Genomic DNA, 18,609 nt, shown 5'->3' with positions numbered 1-18,609 from the left:
GAATTCATGAAGACCTATATGCAAGAATGCACAAATTGACCATGATTCTTCTAACTTCCTATTCTGAGATAGATACTGGATTCTAAGCCATCCCAGAGGAAACAGCTCTTCAAGACCAATCCAAAGACACCAAATTTGGAATTACTTTAATAAAGAAAAGGATAACTGTTATCCCCCCGTCAACAATTTACGTTTCCCCCCACCCAAGGTTCAAATCTCACTCCAAGTGATCTTGAAAAGTTGGCAACCCTGTAGTAGCATCTGGGTTGGTTAACGTTGGTCTAAACGGTCTGTGGAATTTTCTGTTTCATAGTTAACATAGTTAAGTTGGTTTGTTTCTACTTCTGATTCCGTTAAGAACTTGACAAACTTTCTGAACCTGAGCAAAGTCTTCGACTTAAGCATTCTATGCATTATAACTTTAATTATTCAATTTGCATTTATTCACTAAATAAGTCATAATAGGAAATATTCAGTTTGAGTAGTGACCCAATACTCCTGGTTAAAATATTTCACCCTCAAGTAATGAGACACTTTTTCACCCGTACCGTTAAACATCTATTTCCCTGTTTAGGGTGGTACTCTACTACCAGTCATTCAGATCTTAAATCCACTGTTACACAACCCTCATCTGAAAGAATCACATTCAACAATAAATGAGATCAAACCTGTGCCTCAGTGGATGAGCTGCCACCAGCAACCTTAATGCGACGTCTGATCTTTCTCCTGCGACGGTGGACATGGTACATCTTCTCAGCTGCCACCCATGACTTAGGCTTATCATCAGGAGGGATTGTGATTCCATACTCCCAACCTTAATTCAAACATTTGCAGTTATTGCACCTTTAGGATAAAACACTGCCTGCTCAGATGGACAAGGAGGCAGACGGACACAGAACTACAAACCCTTGAAAATGTTCCATTTTCCCTCACACATCTACTGCAACTATGCATGTCAGAAAGCCAACCTCTCTCATCCACTGCCCTTCTGTCATCAAAGGTCCAATCATCCTCCCATTTCCATCCAGGAGGGCACACGATCTCTTCAGGGCTACGAGCCTTCTCTCCATTCTGCACACACGAGGAGGCACAACACTTAGAATACTCAAAGAGCTTGTGAATTGCTAGCTACGTCTAGAGAGGTTACCTCTATATAAAAAAAATAAAAAATAAAAAAAAGTCAACTTAATGTCCATTGTAAAATGTGCTCACTAGAAATGCCATTAGAAACAACACTTCATTGGGAAACATTTGTAGGTATAGAGTTATGTTAATGTCCAGTGCCAATTTGATTCCATGTATAATTGTTTATGTCCATCCTCTAGTCTTTCATCAATGGTCAGTTTCTGAGAGACTACTCTGAAGTTACCACGGACACCAACACACTTGTTAATACTGCCTGTGTATAACCCATTACTAACTCCATACTAATGCATCTAGTGCAATAAACATTACCATGTTAATGTTCTGTGAACAGAGTTAAAAGTGACTGACATACATAGCAATACATAGCTACTCTGTTATTGCAAACCCTCAAAATGCATCTCTAAAATAGGTTTACCTAAGATGGGTAGGTTTACCCATCTTAACATTGTGTGCATGTATGTAATTGAAAATATTTATGTCAGGTTCAGATATAGTGTAAAGTAAAATTTCCAATGTAATCTGTTGATATACTTATTCTTACCACATCTGTGTAAGGTTCTGTAGCCGCCTTCCACTCTCCTCCAGGGTAGCGAGTTTCGTTCTCATACACCTCATCCATGAACTCGCTGTGGCCCGCATCTGCCTCCGTCAGCAGCCTAATCCCCAGCACACACAGAGCGGGTTAGGATGGCGGTGACTGCACACACCTTTACGCTACTCACCTGTCAAATGTGGCGGACCTACTTACGTGTTCTCAGGATTCACGAACCAGTCAGACTCCCACTGCCAGCCTCGAGGGGGCATGAAGTACTCCTGCTTCAACTTTACTTTGCCAGTTACATCTGTGAAATTTCCGCGGCTCAACAGACCCGCTGTACCCCACTTCCCCAGCATCTTGGCCTGGTTCTCGTACTGTTGCAGAGAAAAACACGATTCTCCTGATCCTTTTTGATCGGTGATTTATAATGTCTCATATACTGAATGAACCTTGCTAAGCAGAAAACTTCTTATTGTGAATTAAAACAAAAAATAAAAGGCTTTACCAGTTCTGCAAAGACATTGAACATTCCATCAGCAAAAGCATTGAACTTCTTCTCAAGTGTTGACAGTCCCAGCCACATATTGACCCGCACCAGGGCAGGAACCTTTGAACCCTTGGTTTTATCCATTGGGTACTGTGGAGAGAAACAATGAGCATGACAGAATTATTTCAAGGTGTAGAGATACACCATCACACAGCAAACAGAAATAGCCAATCTATTAAAATTATTTTAGAATTTAGACAACAATGCTCTGCTGACATGATAATACCTTGAGGAAGATGCTCTGGGTTTTTCCACAATACTGGCCACATGCCTCCTTACTGTAGTCAGAATACAAGACCTGATTAGCAGGGATACGACTGTAGGCCACCCTCTTTTCTCCTCTTAACATCCAGATGATCACATCAGGCATGCTGTTCTGGGGCTGCACAGACACACACGGAGCACAAGAGTTGCACAATTAATAACCTGATTTTTGTGTAATCAGGATATTTTTATTTGTAAAAAAAATGTTTGATTTTGTTATGTACTGAGGCTTAAATGTATTTTAGTTTGTTATAAATGAATAAGTAATCTCATTGTTCTACAGAAAGTAAAATAACGCGAGAAGGGAGTTGAAAAAAGGGGGAAGGAAAAAAGCGGCGGACCGGTGGTGGTCGGGCGAACAGAGGCGCAGAGACTGGTTGAGGCTAGAGAACTTTGTAAAAGTGCTTGCGGCTGAGTTTGTCCGGCTTGGATCCTCGTTCCCTTGCTCCAGGTGGTCGCGGAGGAGACCGTAGCTGACCTGTATGGTAGAGGAGTTAGCTTTGAGCTAGTTGTGAGGACCGAGTCGAGGAGCTAAGCTACGCTAGGTGCTAGCGGTGCTGCCGACTGTGAGGATTTCGCCTTAGGAAGAGCCGAGTGGGAGGAGGAAAGTGCGACACGGATCCAGCCAACTATCTGCATCGTGGGACGAGAGCCAGGGAAGTTGGGTTCGGTGTTGTGCATCTTCGGAGTTCGCGACGACGAGGAAAGTACTTCAGACCGGTAGTGTTACGGTTTCTATTACGGGATATGAGCTCCAACGCGCGCCACCAAACTTAAATGCAAGCTTGCAAACAACGTTAAGAGTGCACTCTTAAAAGCTCTAAAACTATACAAAAAGGCCGGAGATAATTTGTGTTTGGGGTTTCGTGTTATGTTTAGCATTTCATTAATACACAATTCTAAAAGTACATTATTGTGTGGATATCATTTCTTTGTTGTACACTATATTTGGTTACTGTGGGAAACCTCTCTAGAATCAGTTAAGTTCCTAGACACAGTTTATACACATTGGAATGTCTTTTTCACCACAGTGAGATTACACATTGAAGGGAACCTATATTAGGTGATATCTTATAGCGAGCTGAGTGGTGAAAGGGTTACATTTGTGGGGGCTCGTCCGGGATTATTATTTTTGTGTAAATATTGTTTGTGTACAGACTACCCAGTTTTGGATTGAATGCAAATGTTTGGTTATTAAGTTGCCCTGCATTTTTTTTTGCTGTTTTTTTCCGAGTAACAAAATGGATCCAGCAGGGATTGAAAGGTGGTGTGAAAAACATCAGTTGTCTTTTGCTAATGCCATTGTTTTGAGTGGTGTTTCTGATGTGACAGACGATGTTCTACTTACAGCCCTTAGCACAGTCAAGGCTATAGGAAAGACCAGAATAGTAGAGAAATGTTTTGACACGACCACTAAAACTGACTTTGTACTTGTTCAGACCTCTGCTACAGTGACTGGGCAGAGTTTACCAAATGCTATCGGCATTCCTGGCGAAGTTGGTCCCTGGCCTCTTCATGTACTTCCTGCGGCCACAGAACTTGAACAATTTCAAGCCAAGCTGATGTCGTTTCTTCAAAGTGAAGGCAAAAGCATCGCTGATGTTAAAGGACTATTAAACCCTCCTTCGCTAGATGTAAATGCTGCTCTTGTCAATGCCATTAGCTCTCTTGTGGACAAATGTAATGCTGCGCCAGCGGACACTCAAAGCTACAGGAAGCTGCGGATGTTTTCTGGGATCAGACCGACTCCTAGTGGCGAAGAGGAGTATGACGATTGGGCAGAGCAAACTACACACATGCTGGAGGAATGGCAATGTGGAGACAGCGTAAAGAAACAAAGGATAGTGGAGAGTCTGAAAGGCCCAGCCGCCGACATAATAAGATTCTCGAGAGTACAAAATCCCAACGCCACATCAAATGACTATATGCAGGCACTGGAAACAGCATTTGGAACCACTGAAAGTTCGGCTGATCTCCTAGTCAAGTTCAGACACACATTTCAAATTGAAGGAGAGAAACTGTCAACATACCTGCTACGACTAGACAAACTGATGCATTGTGTATTCCGGAAGGGAGGCTTGCAGTTAGCTGACATGAATCGACTCCGTACTGAACAAGTTGTACGAGGCGCTTTACCGCATGATATGACTGCAATGCGCATACGAATGACACACAAGCTAAGAGAACCTCTAACCTTCAGTGAACTTTTGAAAGAAGTCAGAGAAGAAGAAGATATGCTGCAGGGCAGAAATGACACTAAAAGTTCCGTAATGTCAAAAGCAGTCACTTCTGTTACCACGTCCTCACCTGAAGTCAAAACTGACCCTGAGGTGGAACAACTCAAAAGGGAACTCAAGGAAATGAAAGCTGAAATGAGCAATCTAAAATTTGTGAGTGTTGCCACAGCTACAGTACAACCTGAAATAAAGAGTGCAAATAAAAGCAAGTACAAAGGGAACTCATTGGCACAAAGGCCAAATACTAGTTCAGAGATTCCTCCTAGCGTATTTTGTTACAAATGTGGAGAAGATGGCCACTACATGCGAGATTGTAATAGCCCAGAAAATCTCCTAAGAGTCAACAAACGTCTGATTAAACTGACAAAGAAATTGGGAAACTACCACGGGGCCCAGTAGTGGAGCGGCCTGGAGTCCCGCTGGTAAAGACACGTTCCAAGAGCATCAAAACAGAGAAAGAAGTGGAAGACACTATTCCCCAAGGCTTAGTTGGCCCTAGTTCTGCTATACCAGTACAGATTGAAGGCATTTACACTAAAGCTATTCTTGACACTGGTTCTCAAGTCACCCTGCTCTACAGATCCTTCTACAACAGATACCTGACTCACCTGCCATTAACACCTATCAGTGTTCTGCAGATATGGGGCCTCAGTCCTGCCGATTACCCATATGATGGCTATTTGTCACTAAAGTTGGAGTTCAGGGAAGCTGATGTAGGTGTGACGGAGATCATTGATGCACTTGTGTTAGTCTGTCCCGATCCAGTTGTGAAAGACAATGTAGCTATGCTCGTTGGCACAAACACTCCCACTGTGAGAAGACTACTGAAAAGTTACAAGGACCATGATGGGGAAAATGTCATCGCAGCAAGACATATCCATCCTGCTTTCAAAAAGGCTTTAGAGGAAATTTCAAAATCCCCACTTGAAACTGACACCTATAGAAGAGGATCCGTGTGGTTTGCCCAAACGAAACCAGTGACATTGCGCCCAGGTGGTGTAGCAAGGGTCAAAGGTGTGCCAAAATTTCAAGGGATTCCAAGCACTCAAGCCATTTTGGTGGACACACCTGATGATCTTCCAGGGGAATCAAGGTTTCCAGATCAGCTTTTAGTGAGACCGGAACTGCGGTCAGCCACTGTTGTTAGTTCCCGAAAAATCACTGTCCTGGTCAGAAACAACTCGACAAAAGAGATCTCGCTTACCAGAGGTATGCCAATTGCCCACCTCTTCCCTGTTGATGTGCTGTCAACATCGACCACCAGTAAAGAGATCGATCTCAAGTCTTCAAAGAAACTGACATCATCGTCTTTTGATTTTGGAACCTCACCTGTTCCCGAGGAATGGAAAGAAAGACTAGTGACTAAAATGATGGAACACAGTGAAGTTTTCTCTACTCATGAGTTTGATGTAGGCTGTAGTAAGAGCACAGCGCACACAATCAAAATAAACGATGACAAGCCATTTCGAGAAAGGTCCCGTCGCTTACCACCTGCTGATTTAGAAGCACTCAGAGAGCATCTATTGCAGTTGAAAGGTGCTGGCATCATTACAGAATCACGTAGTCCTTATGCCTCACCTATTGTGGTGGTGAAAAAGAAAACTGGCAAGATTAGGATGTGTGTGGACTATAGGACACTAAACAGGCGCACTATTCCTGATCAGTACACAGTACCCAAAATTGAAGATGCACTTACCTGTCTTAATGGAAGCAAATGGTTCAGTGTCTTAGATCTGCGAAGTGGTTATTACCAAGTGCCCATGAGGGAAGTAGACAAAGAAAAGACAGCATTTATCTGCCCACTTGGCTTCTATCAGTTCGAAAGGATGCCACAAGGAGTGTCAGGCGCTCCTGCGACATTTCAGCGCATCATGGAGAAAACAGTTGGAGATATGAATTTGCTGGAAGTCTTAGTCTATTTGGATGACCTCATAGTGTTTGGCGCTACACTTGAGCAGCACGAACAAAGACTATTAAAAGTGCTCAAGCGCCTAAAAGAGGAAGGCCTTAAGCTTTCCTTAGACAAATGCCAGTTTTGCCAGCCATCAGTGTCTTATGTCGGACACATTGTTTCCCAGAAAGGGGTGTCTACAGATCCAAACAAAACGGAGGCAGTCACTTCCTGGCCCCAACCAACAACTGTAACCGAACTGCGATCATTCCTCGGATTCTGCGGGTATTACAGACGCTTTGTCAGAGATTATTCCAAGGTTGCTTTCCCGCTAAACCAACTTTTGTCTGGATACCCCCCTCATGGAAAAAGGTTCAAGAAAAATCAGGAACAACCCTATTTCAATCCATCTGAGCCCTTTGGTTCAAGGTGGGATGACCATTGCCAAACAGCTTTTGAAGCGTTAAAGGACAGACTCTCAAACGCTCCAGTACTAGCCTTTGCTAACCCGCAGTTACCCTATACGTTACATGTTGACGCTAGCAGAGAGGGACTAGGGGGTGTTCTATATCAGGACCAAGGTGAAGGACTAAAACCAGTTGCATTCGTAAGTCGCAGTCTAACCCCATCGGAACGTCACTATCCAGCTCACAAGTTGGAATACCTTGCCTTGAAGTGGGCCATAGTCGACAAGCTGCATGACTATCTGTACGGTGCAAAGTTTGAAGTCCGAACAGATAACAACCCTTTGACGTACGTCTTGACGTCAGCCAAACTAGACGCAACAGGTCACCGTTGGCTTGCAGCCTTGTCAACATATGACTTCAGTCTCAAGTACAGAGCCGGTACTCAAAATATTGATGCCGATGCTTTATCAAGGAGACCGCATCCGGACAAACCTGCTGAACAGCAATGGACTGACATTTCCGCAGATGGTGTGAGAGCTATGTGTCAAGTGTCTACCATGATCAAGAAAGGTACTTGTTCTAACAAAGTAGTTGATCATTTAGGCCTCTCCATGCAGGCCATACCCAAGGCCTACTGCAACCTGTCTACACTTAGTGTCAAGGGAATGCCTGTCTTGAGCCCCCCAGAGATCTCGAAGGCTCAACAAGAGGATCCCACGATCAGTGAAGTATGGAAAGCTCTCAAGCAAGGAGACACAAGTCAAGTTAAGTCAAAAAGTTCTGCTGGCTCATTACTACTGCGAGAGTGGGACAGACTAAAATTTCAACAAGATGTCATGTACCGAATCACTGTTCCACCTGGCCAAGCGCGCCGCTCACAATTAGTGTTGCCAGAGAAATTTAGGAAAATGGTGCTGCAGTCACTCCATGATGATTCTGGTCATCTCGGCATTGACAAGACCTATGGACTCGTTAAAGAAAGGTTCTATTGGCCTAAAATGAAATCCGACGTCGAAGGACACTGCAAACTCTGTGCTCGGTGCATAAAGAGAAAGACACTTCCAAAGAAAGTTGCATCATTGTTCCACATGCAAAGTCATGGCCCTTTGGACCTTGTATGTATGGATTTCTTATCCATTGAACCAGACTCCAGCAACACAGAAAATGTCCTGGTCATTACTGATCATTACACCCGCTATGCGCAGGCCTTCCCAACAAGAGATCAGAAAGCTTCTACCGTAGCTAAAGTCCTGCTCGAGAAGTATTTCATTCATTACGGATTGCCTAAACGCATGCACAGTGATCAGGGAAGAGATTTTGAGAGTCGGCTCATACATGAGTTGCTGAGTTCTCTTGGTGTAGATAAATCAAGAACGACCCCATATCATCCACAAGGGGATCCCCAACCTGAAAGATTTAATAGAACTTTGTTAGATATGCTTGGGACCCTAGAGCCTGACAAGAAAAGAAAATGGAGTCAACACATTTCACATTTGGTCCATGCTTACAATTGTACACCAAATGAAGCCACTGGATTCTCGCCTTACTATCTTATGTTTGGGCGTGAAGCAAGAATGCCTGTGGATTTGTGTTTTGGGACATCCAGTGATGATACAAACAAAGACACTTATCTCAGATACATCACAGACATAAGGAAAGAGTTAAAAACTGCTTACAAACTTGCTGAGGCTACTGCAGCAAAACAAAACAAAGGAAACAAACAGAGATACGATAAGAAAATCAAATTCTCACAATTGTTACCTGGAGACAGAGTCCTAATACGCAATCTTGGATTACAAGGAAAACATAAGCTAGCAGATCGTTGGAACTCAACGCCTTATGTTGTAGAAAGCCAAATGTCAAACCTACCTGTGTTTCGGCTGAAACCAGAAGATGGAAGTGGACCCATCAAAACCCTGCATCGTAATCACATTTTGCCTCTGGGGCATAAAGTGTGTTTGGATTCAGTGAAAAGCTCAAGTCTTGCTCCGGAAAGAAAAAGAGCGAGGAGAAAGGGAAACAATACCAGAAAAGACAACAACAAAATCATCCTCAACCTCGACATGTCAGTACGAGACAACAATGAAGAAGAATACACAGATTCAGAAGATGAAGAATTTGGAGTCTGGCATGACATACCATTTGTCGGAAAAAATACAAGAGGAGACAAGGAAGCATCAGAACCATTCAGTTTGGATTTGGATGTTCAGCCTGAAGATCCAGCCGCTCAAGAGGGACAGGATGCTGACAAAGACGAGACTCAACCTAACATAGCTGAGCACACTGACTTGCAAGGGGCCAGTGACCCACAGCCTGACGTTCCAAACACTATGATTTTAGACTCAAACCCTGACCCAGACTCTCAAGATAACTTGCGCATTGACGAGACTAGACAATCCAACCGACATAGGAAAGCCCCCTCGAGACTGACCTATGATGCACTGGGTACTCCTAGTGTTATTTACCCTACCGTGAAATACGTTTCTTGTTTGTATAAGTGGATTAGTTCCCCTTTTTCAACCTAGTTTGGTTAAGTTTATTGGATTATATGTTAAGTCATGAGGGCATGCCTTTTTTTTGGTGGAGGGAGAATGTAATAACCTGATTTTTGTGTAATCAGGATATTTTTATTTGTTAAAAAAATGTTTGATTTTGTTATGTACTGAGGCTTAAATGTATTTTAGTTTGTTATAAATGAATAAGTAATCTCATTGTTCTACAGAGAGTAAAATAACGCGAGATGGGAGTTGAAAAAAGGGGGAAGGAAAAAAGCGGCGGACCGGTGGTGGTCGGGCGAACAGAGGCGCAGAGACTGGTTGAGGCTAGAGAACTTTGTAAAAGTGCTTGCGGCTGAGTTTGTCCGGCTTGGATCCTCGTTCCCTTGCTCCAGGTGGTCGCGGAGGAGACCGTAGCTGACCTGTATGGTAGAGGAGTTAGCTTTGAGCTAGTTGTGAGGACCGAGTCGAGGAGCTAAGCTACGCTAGGTGCTAGCGGTGCTGCCGACTGTGAGGATTTCGCCTTAGGAAGAGCCGAGTGGGAGGAGGAAAGTGCGACACGGATCCAGCCAACTATCTGCATCGTGGGACGAGAGCCAGGGAAGTTGGGTTCGGTGTTGTGCATCTTCGGAGTTCGCGACGACGAGGAAAGTACTTCAGACCGGTAGTGTTACGGTTTCTATTACGGGATATGAGCTCCAACGCGCGCCACCAAACTTAAATGCAAGCTTGCAAACAACGTTAAGAGTGCACTCTTAAAAGCTCTAAAACTATACAAAAAGGCCGGAGATAATTTGTGTTTGGGGTTTCGTGTTATGTTTAGCATTTCATTAATACACAATTCTAAAAGTACATTATTGTGTGGATATCATTTCTTTGTTGTACACTATATTTGGTTACTGTGGGAAACCTCTCTAGAATCAGTTAAGTTCCTAGACACAGTTTATACACATTGGAATGTCTTTTTCACCACAGTGAGATTACACATTGAAGGGAACCTATATTAGGTGATATCTTATAGCGAGCTGAGTGGTGAAAGGGTTACATTTGCAAACTGCAACACAGAGATTATGCTGAATCCACAATCCAAGCTTGATGATCTTAATGCAATGTAGAGCATCATATTCAACTGTTGGAAACAATTATGACATATAAAAGAGTAGGGTGAACCTCTTCGGCCAGTTGGTTGAGTTTATCTAGCCAGCCATCGACAGTGACCAGGCGCTCCTTAATGTCGGTTTCCTCCTGAAACGAGTACTCGGCTGCAGCCATGATGCTGCTCAAAGCATCGTCCCGTAACTTCTTAATCTGGATGTCTAAGGCAGTGAGATTAGACTGGCCCATCAGATCTGGGAGTGTAAACCTGAGGAGATCAGTTTAAAAATGATAAAAACAGGCAACAATTTACTGAAATATCACAATTTTGAGAAGGTGAACACAGATTGCCTTGCAAACCTGAATATTTATTCAACAGTGAACATCTATATGCCAGAAATGTTTTGGGAACATCTACCCAGAAATGTTTGGGAACAGATTTTGATATCCCTTAAACAGTTCAGAGTACAAACATAATCATGAAGGGACGCCGAAAGCAACCTCACCTGGTGATGTCATTCATTAGCTGGCTGACGAGTTGGCTCCAAATCTCTCGAAGTTTCATCTCTGGGGTTTTAGCCTGCACTGCAGTCTTCATCTCAGTGATGTTATCTTGCTGGAAATAGAGACCAGGTTTTGCAAAATGCTCAAAGCTCCAAGTTTAGATGTGTGCCTCTAATTAATGCGAGGATTACCAAACGGCTTGCGATGTAGAGAATGATGTTAACGGAGTCTAAGCGATGACTGATATCCTCCCAAAATGACATAATGGCCACAACAGGCTTTGTGTCAGCCCAGGGCAAGTAGTAGTAGTGATTACCTAAAATAACAAAAACACTAATAGTTAAGACACTCACTCGGTCGAGAATTCCCCAGTGCTCTTTTTAATAGCTGTCTGTTTGGGGCCCTCACCATCGAAAACAGCACAGCTGTACTGAGTGGTTGAAGCTAGAGGTTTGCACGTGGTGTCCAGCTTGTTCCCATAGTTCCCGATGCTGACTTCAAACTGAATGGGCTCTCCAGGCTCCTGGATCATGGTGGCACTGTGGAACACAGCACACAAGCAGTACTTCCTCCTCCGCTGGTATTTCTGCATGGGAGATAGAGATGCACAATATACAAGACATCCATGAGGGAGAATGTCAGAAGAACGTACGTCTACTTGAGAAATGCCCCTGAGGTACCTGAGAAATAACCCTGGAGGTACCTGAGTAACCAAGATGTCGTCGTTTGATATCACGTCCACCTCTGTATCTGCCTTGCCATCAAGCTTAGTTGAAAGCTCAATGAGAATTCTCCCCCTGTAGGCTGCTCCTTCATCCTGTGAAAAACAGAGCTAAATGTCTAATAAAACTCAGACAAGTGTCTGGAAAAGACCTGTAGGGAATCTTCCCAGACCATTAAATAGCACTAGTATTGTTGTCAAAATATTTGGCATCCCTGACTTGTGATTATCTTTGCTGGCTACATTCTCCTATTCCTGATTAATAGCAAGCTTTGTGGCCCTCCAGACTTGCCTTTCCATAGTTAAGATCTTCATAAGGGTCCATCAAACCACAAAACTCTCTTGGGCTGCCATACAAGTTAATGTAGCTTGGACCAAACGCAGGCAGAAAACCAACTCCAGGCTCTCCCGTTTCTCCTGTGAGAGAGAGAGAGAAACACAAATGTTTTCTGACTTTGTAAAGAGCCTTCTGAATGTTAAAAAGGGGTTAGATGCGTTATTGCATGTCAAAAGATGGCGTCTGGACTGAAATGGTAATGTTATTGACAGAATTAGTCCATGTGGAGTTTAAGCACACATTAATGTTACAGGCATTTGACAAAGCTATGGCAGATGTTAGTTGGGTTAATTGAATCTTGTGGCTTATAAAGACTCACTGACATTAACAATTTGAAACCAAATACCTGACATATTCTCTTTCAAATGCATGTCACTATATCTATTTTCCTAGAGATATTGTGTGGTTTTTGTGTTTGTGTCAGCTTGTACATTAAATGCCTCACATGCTGAGGTGTTAGCACAACACAGCAGTGCCATTGTAACTGAGGATGTTAAAAACAGCATGCAAAACAACAGCATCATTGTGTCATTCTGAAACTGAAAAAAAAACGTGATGGTTAAGGTTTATGGCCAATTGTCCTTATCTGAAGAGGACATTTAATTTAGAAGGTTAATCAGTATGAAGCAACAAACCTGAAACACATTTCATTAGGGCCTGTATAATGGGTAATGGGCTTGCATGCTGGACTAACACAGCTGCAGTCCAACTGTAAACCTTTGTGGACTATATGGTATATGGTAATAGTATTTAACCTAAACTACAAAAACAAACCAAACCCATTATTTTCATGACTAACAAAAATGAGTTTCACATTGTATAATAACAAGGGCAGCATGCAAAGTGCTACAGAAAAGCTTGAAACAGGTGAACCTATTTAACCTTTATTTCCTAGAAACCCATTTCCTTGATGTTCTTCTATTAGAGCACAACAAACAAAACATTTAAGTCATTAAAAGAAGGAAAGAAGAAAAAAAGATGATCACCACAATGGGCACATGTCAAAGTTTCAACCAACTTATAATGTTAACATTGAATTACACATAACAATAACATATGAGAGGAAAACATCCCAGAGTTACTCAAGAGTTTTTGAAAGATGAATTAAGCATTTTAATTATGTATGCATTTTTCAAGCAGCTCACTGCATGCCATACCTTCAACTTCACCACCAGAGGACGCTATGTGTGTGAGATTCAAGTATGTGGTGCCTATGGCATCGTTCCTTGTCAAGCGATCCCTACAGAGGGGGGAGGAAGGGATTGAGACACAGTCATCTTAAATGGCCCAGAGCACACCACTGCCAGAGCAACATGTCTCTCCTCAGATTTTCCCTTCAGCTTCCCCCAGTGGACTCTGTCTGGCCAAAGAATGCACTGTGGGAGTGGGTGGGACTGCACTGTTCTGACTCATGCTGGAACCACCCAGCACTAACAAATGTCCATGTGAGCTCAGGCTCCCGGTGCTTTATGACAGAATCCCAAGAAGCAATTACGTGCAGCTTCATTTGCATGTCTCCTCTACAAATGGCACCAGATATGGAACACTTGGGGAACTCACCAGTCAAAAACAGTCAGCTTGAGTCGCTCACACATGGATGGAAACTGCAGATAGAGGAAAATGATTTTTGTTGAACTATTGGCAAAGGACAAAAAATTCTAATGTTATGTAATGTCACCTGTAAATATTACCTTAATCTGTAGATTAAGCAATTGGTTCCATTCAGGATTTGCATTCTTCTCGATTATTTTTGTACACAGCTAATGATAAAGGGAAAAACACAATATTTTAGAAATAAGAGACACAATAACTAAATATTTCACATGTGGAAAAATAATATTATATATTATATAATATTATTACCTTCTTGCCAGCAAACCAGGCCTCGAGAAATGGATCCACCAGGTTCTTCTTATTACTTTCCCCTCCAAATGCCTCCTTCAGAGACTGAGCAATGGAGTCATCCACTAGAAAGAGAGGTTCCATACACAAGTAAAGATACAAGCTGAAACACAATGTGAAAGATGTGGATCAGTTCCCAGATAAAACAAAATCTTTTCATAAAAACAAAAATATAGAGATAGATAAAACTTTAATGAACTGTAAAGAATTGATTTCAACTAAGTATATGTCAGGTATCCAAAAGTTCAAATTGTTAAAAAAACAAACAAACAAAAAAAACAAAAACAAAACAAAACAAAAAACGAACACCAGGGGGGTATTCCACAAAGCGGGGTTAACAAACTCTAAACTTAACCCTGAACTCTGAGTTGTCTTACCCCGATCTGACATACTCAGAGTTTTCGGTTCCAAAACGGCTGATCGGAGTTAAAGTAATCAGGGTCGCTCAACTTTGAGTAGGTTGACCCAGACAGAAGCGCGTTCACGCGTAACTATGAAAGGCATTCTTAATGGAGCGCAGATAAATAGGACTTATCATGGACTTAAACGCGAAAATCAGCCGAGCATCGTATTTCACACCACTGTAGCTTGAAGTAATAATGACTGCGTATGCAGAATATTTAGATATTATTAAACGTAAATGTAATACTGCGGTAGCTGCTAGAGAAAGGCAGTCAGCATGTCAAAAAATTGCCAACAGAGTTAATGCGTGAGTGAAAATTATATATTTATATTTAGCAGAAGGGTGCGATTATATTATTATATTCTCCACATTTATAATACTGTATTGAGTTTTTAAATATTTGTTTTAATTGAACACTTACTAATTCTAGATCTAATCTGAGTGGTGTGAAACACACATGGCATCAGATAAAAATGAAGTATAAGAATATAGTACAAAGTGGTATGGCTGTACATAACTATATCTCATTCTTAAAATATATTCTAAAATATATTTATTTACAGGAAAAATGAAATAATGAAACATTACAGTGAATGTGACTGTAATGTATATTAAAAGGGTACAGGGTGGATTGTGGGGTGGGTGGTGGTGGTGCATGATTTAATGTGAAAAGCAGTGATTGCAGATGGAGTCTCTGACAACTCCACCATCTCTGTTGTCACCCACATGCATTTAAGGTTCCTCATCTGTGGGCATGTCAGAGATGGTAGGCTGTCGCTCTTCCTGGATTGTTGCAATGTTGTGTAATACCACATATGCCATTATTATGTGGCACGCCCTCTCAGGGGTAACTCTGACCTCCTTCAGGCACTGGAACCTGGCCTTGAGGATTCCTAGGGTCATTTAAATTCTTGCCCTGGTTTTGCTGTGGGCCTGATTGTAGTGGGACTGTGGTCCAGATGCAGAATCTGAATAGGGAGTCATGAGGTATAGGACAGGCAGGGACACCCTCTGTCTCCATGAAGGAGGCCATCATAGTGTCCTATAATCGCACTAGGGTTTACAATGATTTAACTATTACACTGCATGTGAACAACTAGCATAACTACCACAGGCCTACTCTGTTCAGATTTGTTGTACAGTGTGGAATCATACTTGGATCCTGGCCATCTGGCTTCAACATTTGTGATGAGGTGGGAAGCATCACATATGATCTTGATGGGTAGAATGGTCAGTTACAATAGCTACGTTATTTTTGTTACCATTAAAGATAAGTACATTATTCATTTTAAGGATTATAAATGTTAGTACCTGTACATTAATGCTATGGATGGATTTTCTGTTTATGTAATCACCTTCATGTTCTAATGGTGCTGTAATAGGTAGTATATGTAGGCAGGGGAGTAGCAGTTAATTCTGGGCCCTGTACACTCTTGGGCCCCTATAAATGCCAGAAAATGAGGCACATGAGCAAAATGGGCCCCTCTCCCTACTCGGGCACTGGGTAGCCAGGTCCACTTTTCCACTTTTCCCCCCACTACCACACCCATGTATATAGGTTCCATCAATGCAGCCACTCTATCACTCTAGGAAATCCTTAAAATGTAAATGGAATTAAGTTCGTTATATATTGCTTCTCCTTTGCTTAATTTCTTTATTGTCCATGTGAATTAAAGACAAACCAACAATGCTGTGGAATTCCTCTTTGATGTCCATAACTGGCTTATGCCCAGGAAACACCACAAAACTGGGCACTAGTCATTTTAATGCCAGACATACTTTTCGGACAGACCGACATACAGTAGCTTTGCTGACAGGTTCCGCATCTCCTACACTATAAAAAAAACTTCCACTAGCAAAAAAACGAAGAGCGATGTATAAAAATCTGGAGAGAATTGAGGGCTGATCCGCGATGTGTAATATTTTAAATGTGACGCTTAATAATGTTATTGATGTAAGTAATGTATTGTGCTGAAAAACGATAACGTTCATTAAAAAAGAATCTGAAAAGGATAGTAGGCCTATGTCTATTCGGGATTTTATAAGGCGTTCCCGACAAAGAACTCGGCGAATAAACTGAGCTTTCCGACGAAGAGCTCGGTGAATAAACTGAGCTTTAATATCCACATGATCCTCGAGGAAAGGACACGTCATGATGACGTGTTTGTAATTCATGTTTAGGTCCAAGTTAACCTGCCAGCGAGCAGGTTAGCTTCAGAGCATAAGTTGCTATAGTAACTGACTCAGGTTTTCTCTAAGCTCGGTTTCTGGAATGGAAAACCTTGAGTTTCCGTGTATTCTGAGTTAACTTACCCGGTTTTCTTGCTTAACCCGCTTTGTGGAATACCCCCCAGGTCTTAATAAAAAAAGGCTTAATCAAACTGGCTTACTTTGAGGGATGTCCTCTGCGCGGAACACTTTGAGTTGCAGTGTGACCCATCTCAGAACAACCCCAGCAGGCAGGAGTAGGTTACTTTCCACATCATCATTATCATGGTCCTGGTCCCTCTTCTCCACCTGTCCAATCAGGTGAGCATGCCGTGAACGATCCCAGTGTAACCAACATAAAACGAGACGATTAGTGAGGGAAAAGCATCCTAATGCACCTCACCAAAACTCTTGGAATTTTGATTTCATTTGGATTATTCTACAGTTCTTAAAGTTAGAAATGTTCAAAGTCTATGGAAGAGCATGAATGTGGAGTGCAGGCTTGTGCAGACAACATGAGACAGACAGCGTACCGGGGGGTCATCTCCTGTCCCAACAATGAACATGCTGACTTTTAGGTAACCCTTTGCTCCAGAGCTTGAGTCATCGGGGTCGTTTAGGAGGAGCCATTTCTTCATGATGCAGTGAGCTGTGGTGAACATGGAGCTTTTAGCAAAGAACATTTTTTTAATACAGTGAATTGAGTTCAATGAGGAATAAATGGGACACACCTGGTTCATCATATATATAGCCAATATCAATCTGAGAAAAATAAACAAGAGGCAAGCAAATGCACATTCATATCACAACCTGGAAATCTCTTCTGAATGAATACGTTCAAGAAGTGGGACTGTGCCTAGAGTGGGACTAGCTGGAGATACCTTAAACTCTCCCATGAGACTGTCAGCCCTGAGGGACGAGGAGTTGTACACCTGCAGGCAGAGAACAGAACTTTGCTGTTTCACACAGTTCATAGCCGTACAAACCTGTACACCTTGAAGGTTCTCCACATAATATATCCAATATCATTATTCATCATGTAAAGCAGTAAAAGACAATAAAATGTGCCAATGTTATATTATGCAATGCAAATCATAATTACAATAAGGAGATTAGAAATATGATGTCCAAAAAAGTCATTTTTACTTACCCGTATGCTAATATGTTGATCAAAGAGATCTGAAGGCAGCATGTGTACATTGTAATAGAACATCTGAAAGAGTATTGACAGCAATTCAGAAGCTCACATTTTTAACAAATCAAACACCATGAAAAAGGCAAAGCCTTTACACACAGTAGTGAAATCTAACCTTTCAGAAAGCTGATAAATATGTGAATAAAAGGTTGGTACCTCATCAAAGAAAGGGTTATTTCCTCTTTTGATGCGGGTTCTGTGGGTCTCCCCACATAAGTTTACTTTGACAACAGGTTTGATGTTGTTTCCTGGCAACTGGCGACCCTCAATGACTCTGACCCGGATCTTGATCATGAAAGAAACATGGATCTTTTACAGTGTGTACAACAAAGCAGATGAAATAAAAATATATTACAGTCAGGAAGAGCTTTCATGGACTAAAACCCATCATGCATCATACAGAACCTGCTGTACCTGGAAATCCTGAGGTTTATTGGATAAAGGCCGGTTCTTTGTTCTACCGCTCAGCCTGATCCTCTGGTTGGCCTGAGCGGAGGGTGATGAACCCCCCCCATCAACAAGGTCTTCATTTCCTCCACCAACCCCACCTGATCAATGGTACACGTATAAACACACACACACCACACATCCATGTACACAGTCAAAACAAGCCAAAGGACTGTGGATATGTGGAATGAGTCCATGCCACTTCTGCTGGAAGTAAAATCATGTAATGAAATGTCACAGCAGGAATCAATTACATTATCCCTGCTGCCATG

The 18,609-nt window shown here is 42.2% G+C and overlaps 1 protein-coding gene across 4 annotated transcripts in view; it reads right to left on the bottom strand.

Moving 5' to 3' along the window:
• myof (myoferlin) overlaps window positions 1-18,609 on the bottom strand; it is a 34,284-nt gene that overhangs the window by 9,964 nt on the left and 5,711 nt on the right. For 3 of the 4 annotated variants that reach the window (XM_077000031.1, XM_077000028.1, XM_077000029.1), the window contains exons 6-29: window positions 18,305-18,438; window positions 18,047-18,175; window positions 17,846-17,908; window positions 17,577-17,627; window positions 17,427-17,457; window positions 17,229-17,344; window positions 16,878-17,004; window positions 14,046-14,149; window positions 13,874-13,942; window positions 13,743-13,786; window positions 13,340-13,422; window positions 13,065-13,100; window positions 12,138-12,262; window positions 11,828-11,941; window positions 11,533-11,710; window positions 11,316-11,440; window positions 11,127-11,236; window positions 10,696-10,888; window positions 2,458-2,613; window positions 2,190-2,321; window positions 1,895-2,058; window positions 1,688-1,802; window positions 969-1,071; window positions 669-814 (exon numbers count right to left, since the gene is read on the bottom strand). In XM_077000031.1, coding sequence (XP_076856146.1) covers window positions 669-814; window positions 969-1,071; window positions 1,688-1,802; window positions 1,895-2,058; window positions 2,190-2,321; window positions 2,458-2,613; window positions 10,696-10,888; window positions 11,127-11,236; window positions 11,316-11,440; window positions 11,533-11,710; window positions 11,828-11,941; window positions 12,138-12,262; window positions 13,065-13,100; window positions 13,340-13,422; window positions 13,743-13,786; window positions 13,874-13,942; window positions 14,046-14,149; window positions 16,878-17,004; window positions 17,229-17,344; window positions 17,427-17,457; window positions 17,577-17,627; window positions 17,846-17,908; window positions 18,047-18,175; window positions 18,305-18,438 — 2,648 coding nt within the window. The remainder of the gene's footprint in view (window positions 1-668; window positions 815-968; window positions 1,072-1,687; window positions 1,803-1,894; window positions 2,059-2,189; window positions 2,322-2,457; window positions 2,614-10,695; window positions 10,889-11,126; window positions 11,237-11,315; window positions 11,441-11,532; window positions 11,711-11,827; window positions 11,942-12,137; window positions 12,263-13,064; window positions 13,101-13,339; window positions 13,423-13,742; window positions 13,787-13,873; window positions 13,943-14,045; window positions 14,150-16,877; window positions 17,005-17,228; window positions 17,345-17,426; window positions 17,458-17,576; window positions 17,628-17,845; window positions 17,909-18,046; window positions 18,176-18,304; window positions 18,439-18,609) is intronic. The other variant, XM_077000030.1, reaches the window with a different exon arrangement.

The sequence above is a fragment of the Brachyhypopomus gauderio genome, chromosome 3, assembly GCF_052324685.1.
Source record: "Brachyhypopomus gauderio isolate BG-103 chromosome 3, BGAUD_0.2, whole genome shotgun sequence".
In the NCBI taxonomy this organism is placed as follows: Eukaryota; Metazoa; Chordata; class Actinopteri; order Gymnotiformes; family Hypopomidae; genus Brachyhypopomus; species Brachyhypopomus gauderio.
Note: the sequence above shows the minus strand (reverse complement) of the source record. Positions and strands in the feature narration are given on the sequence as shown.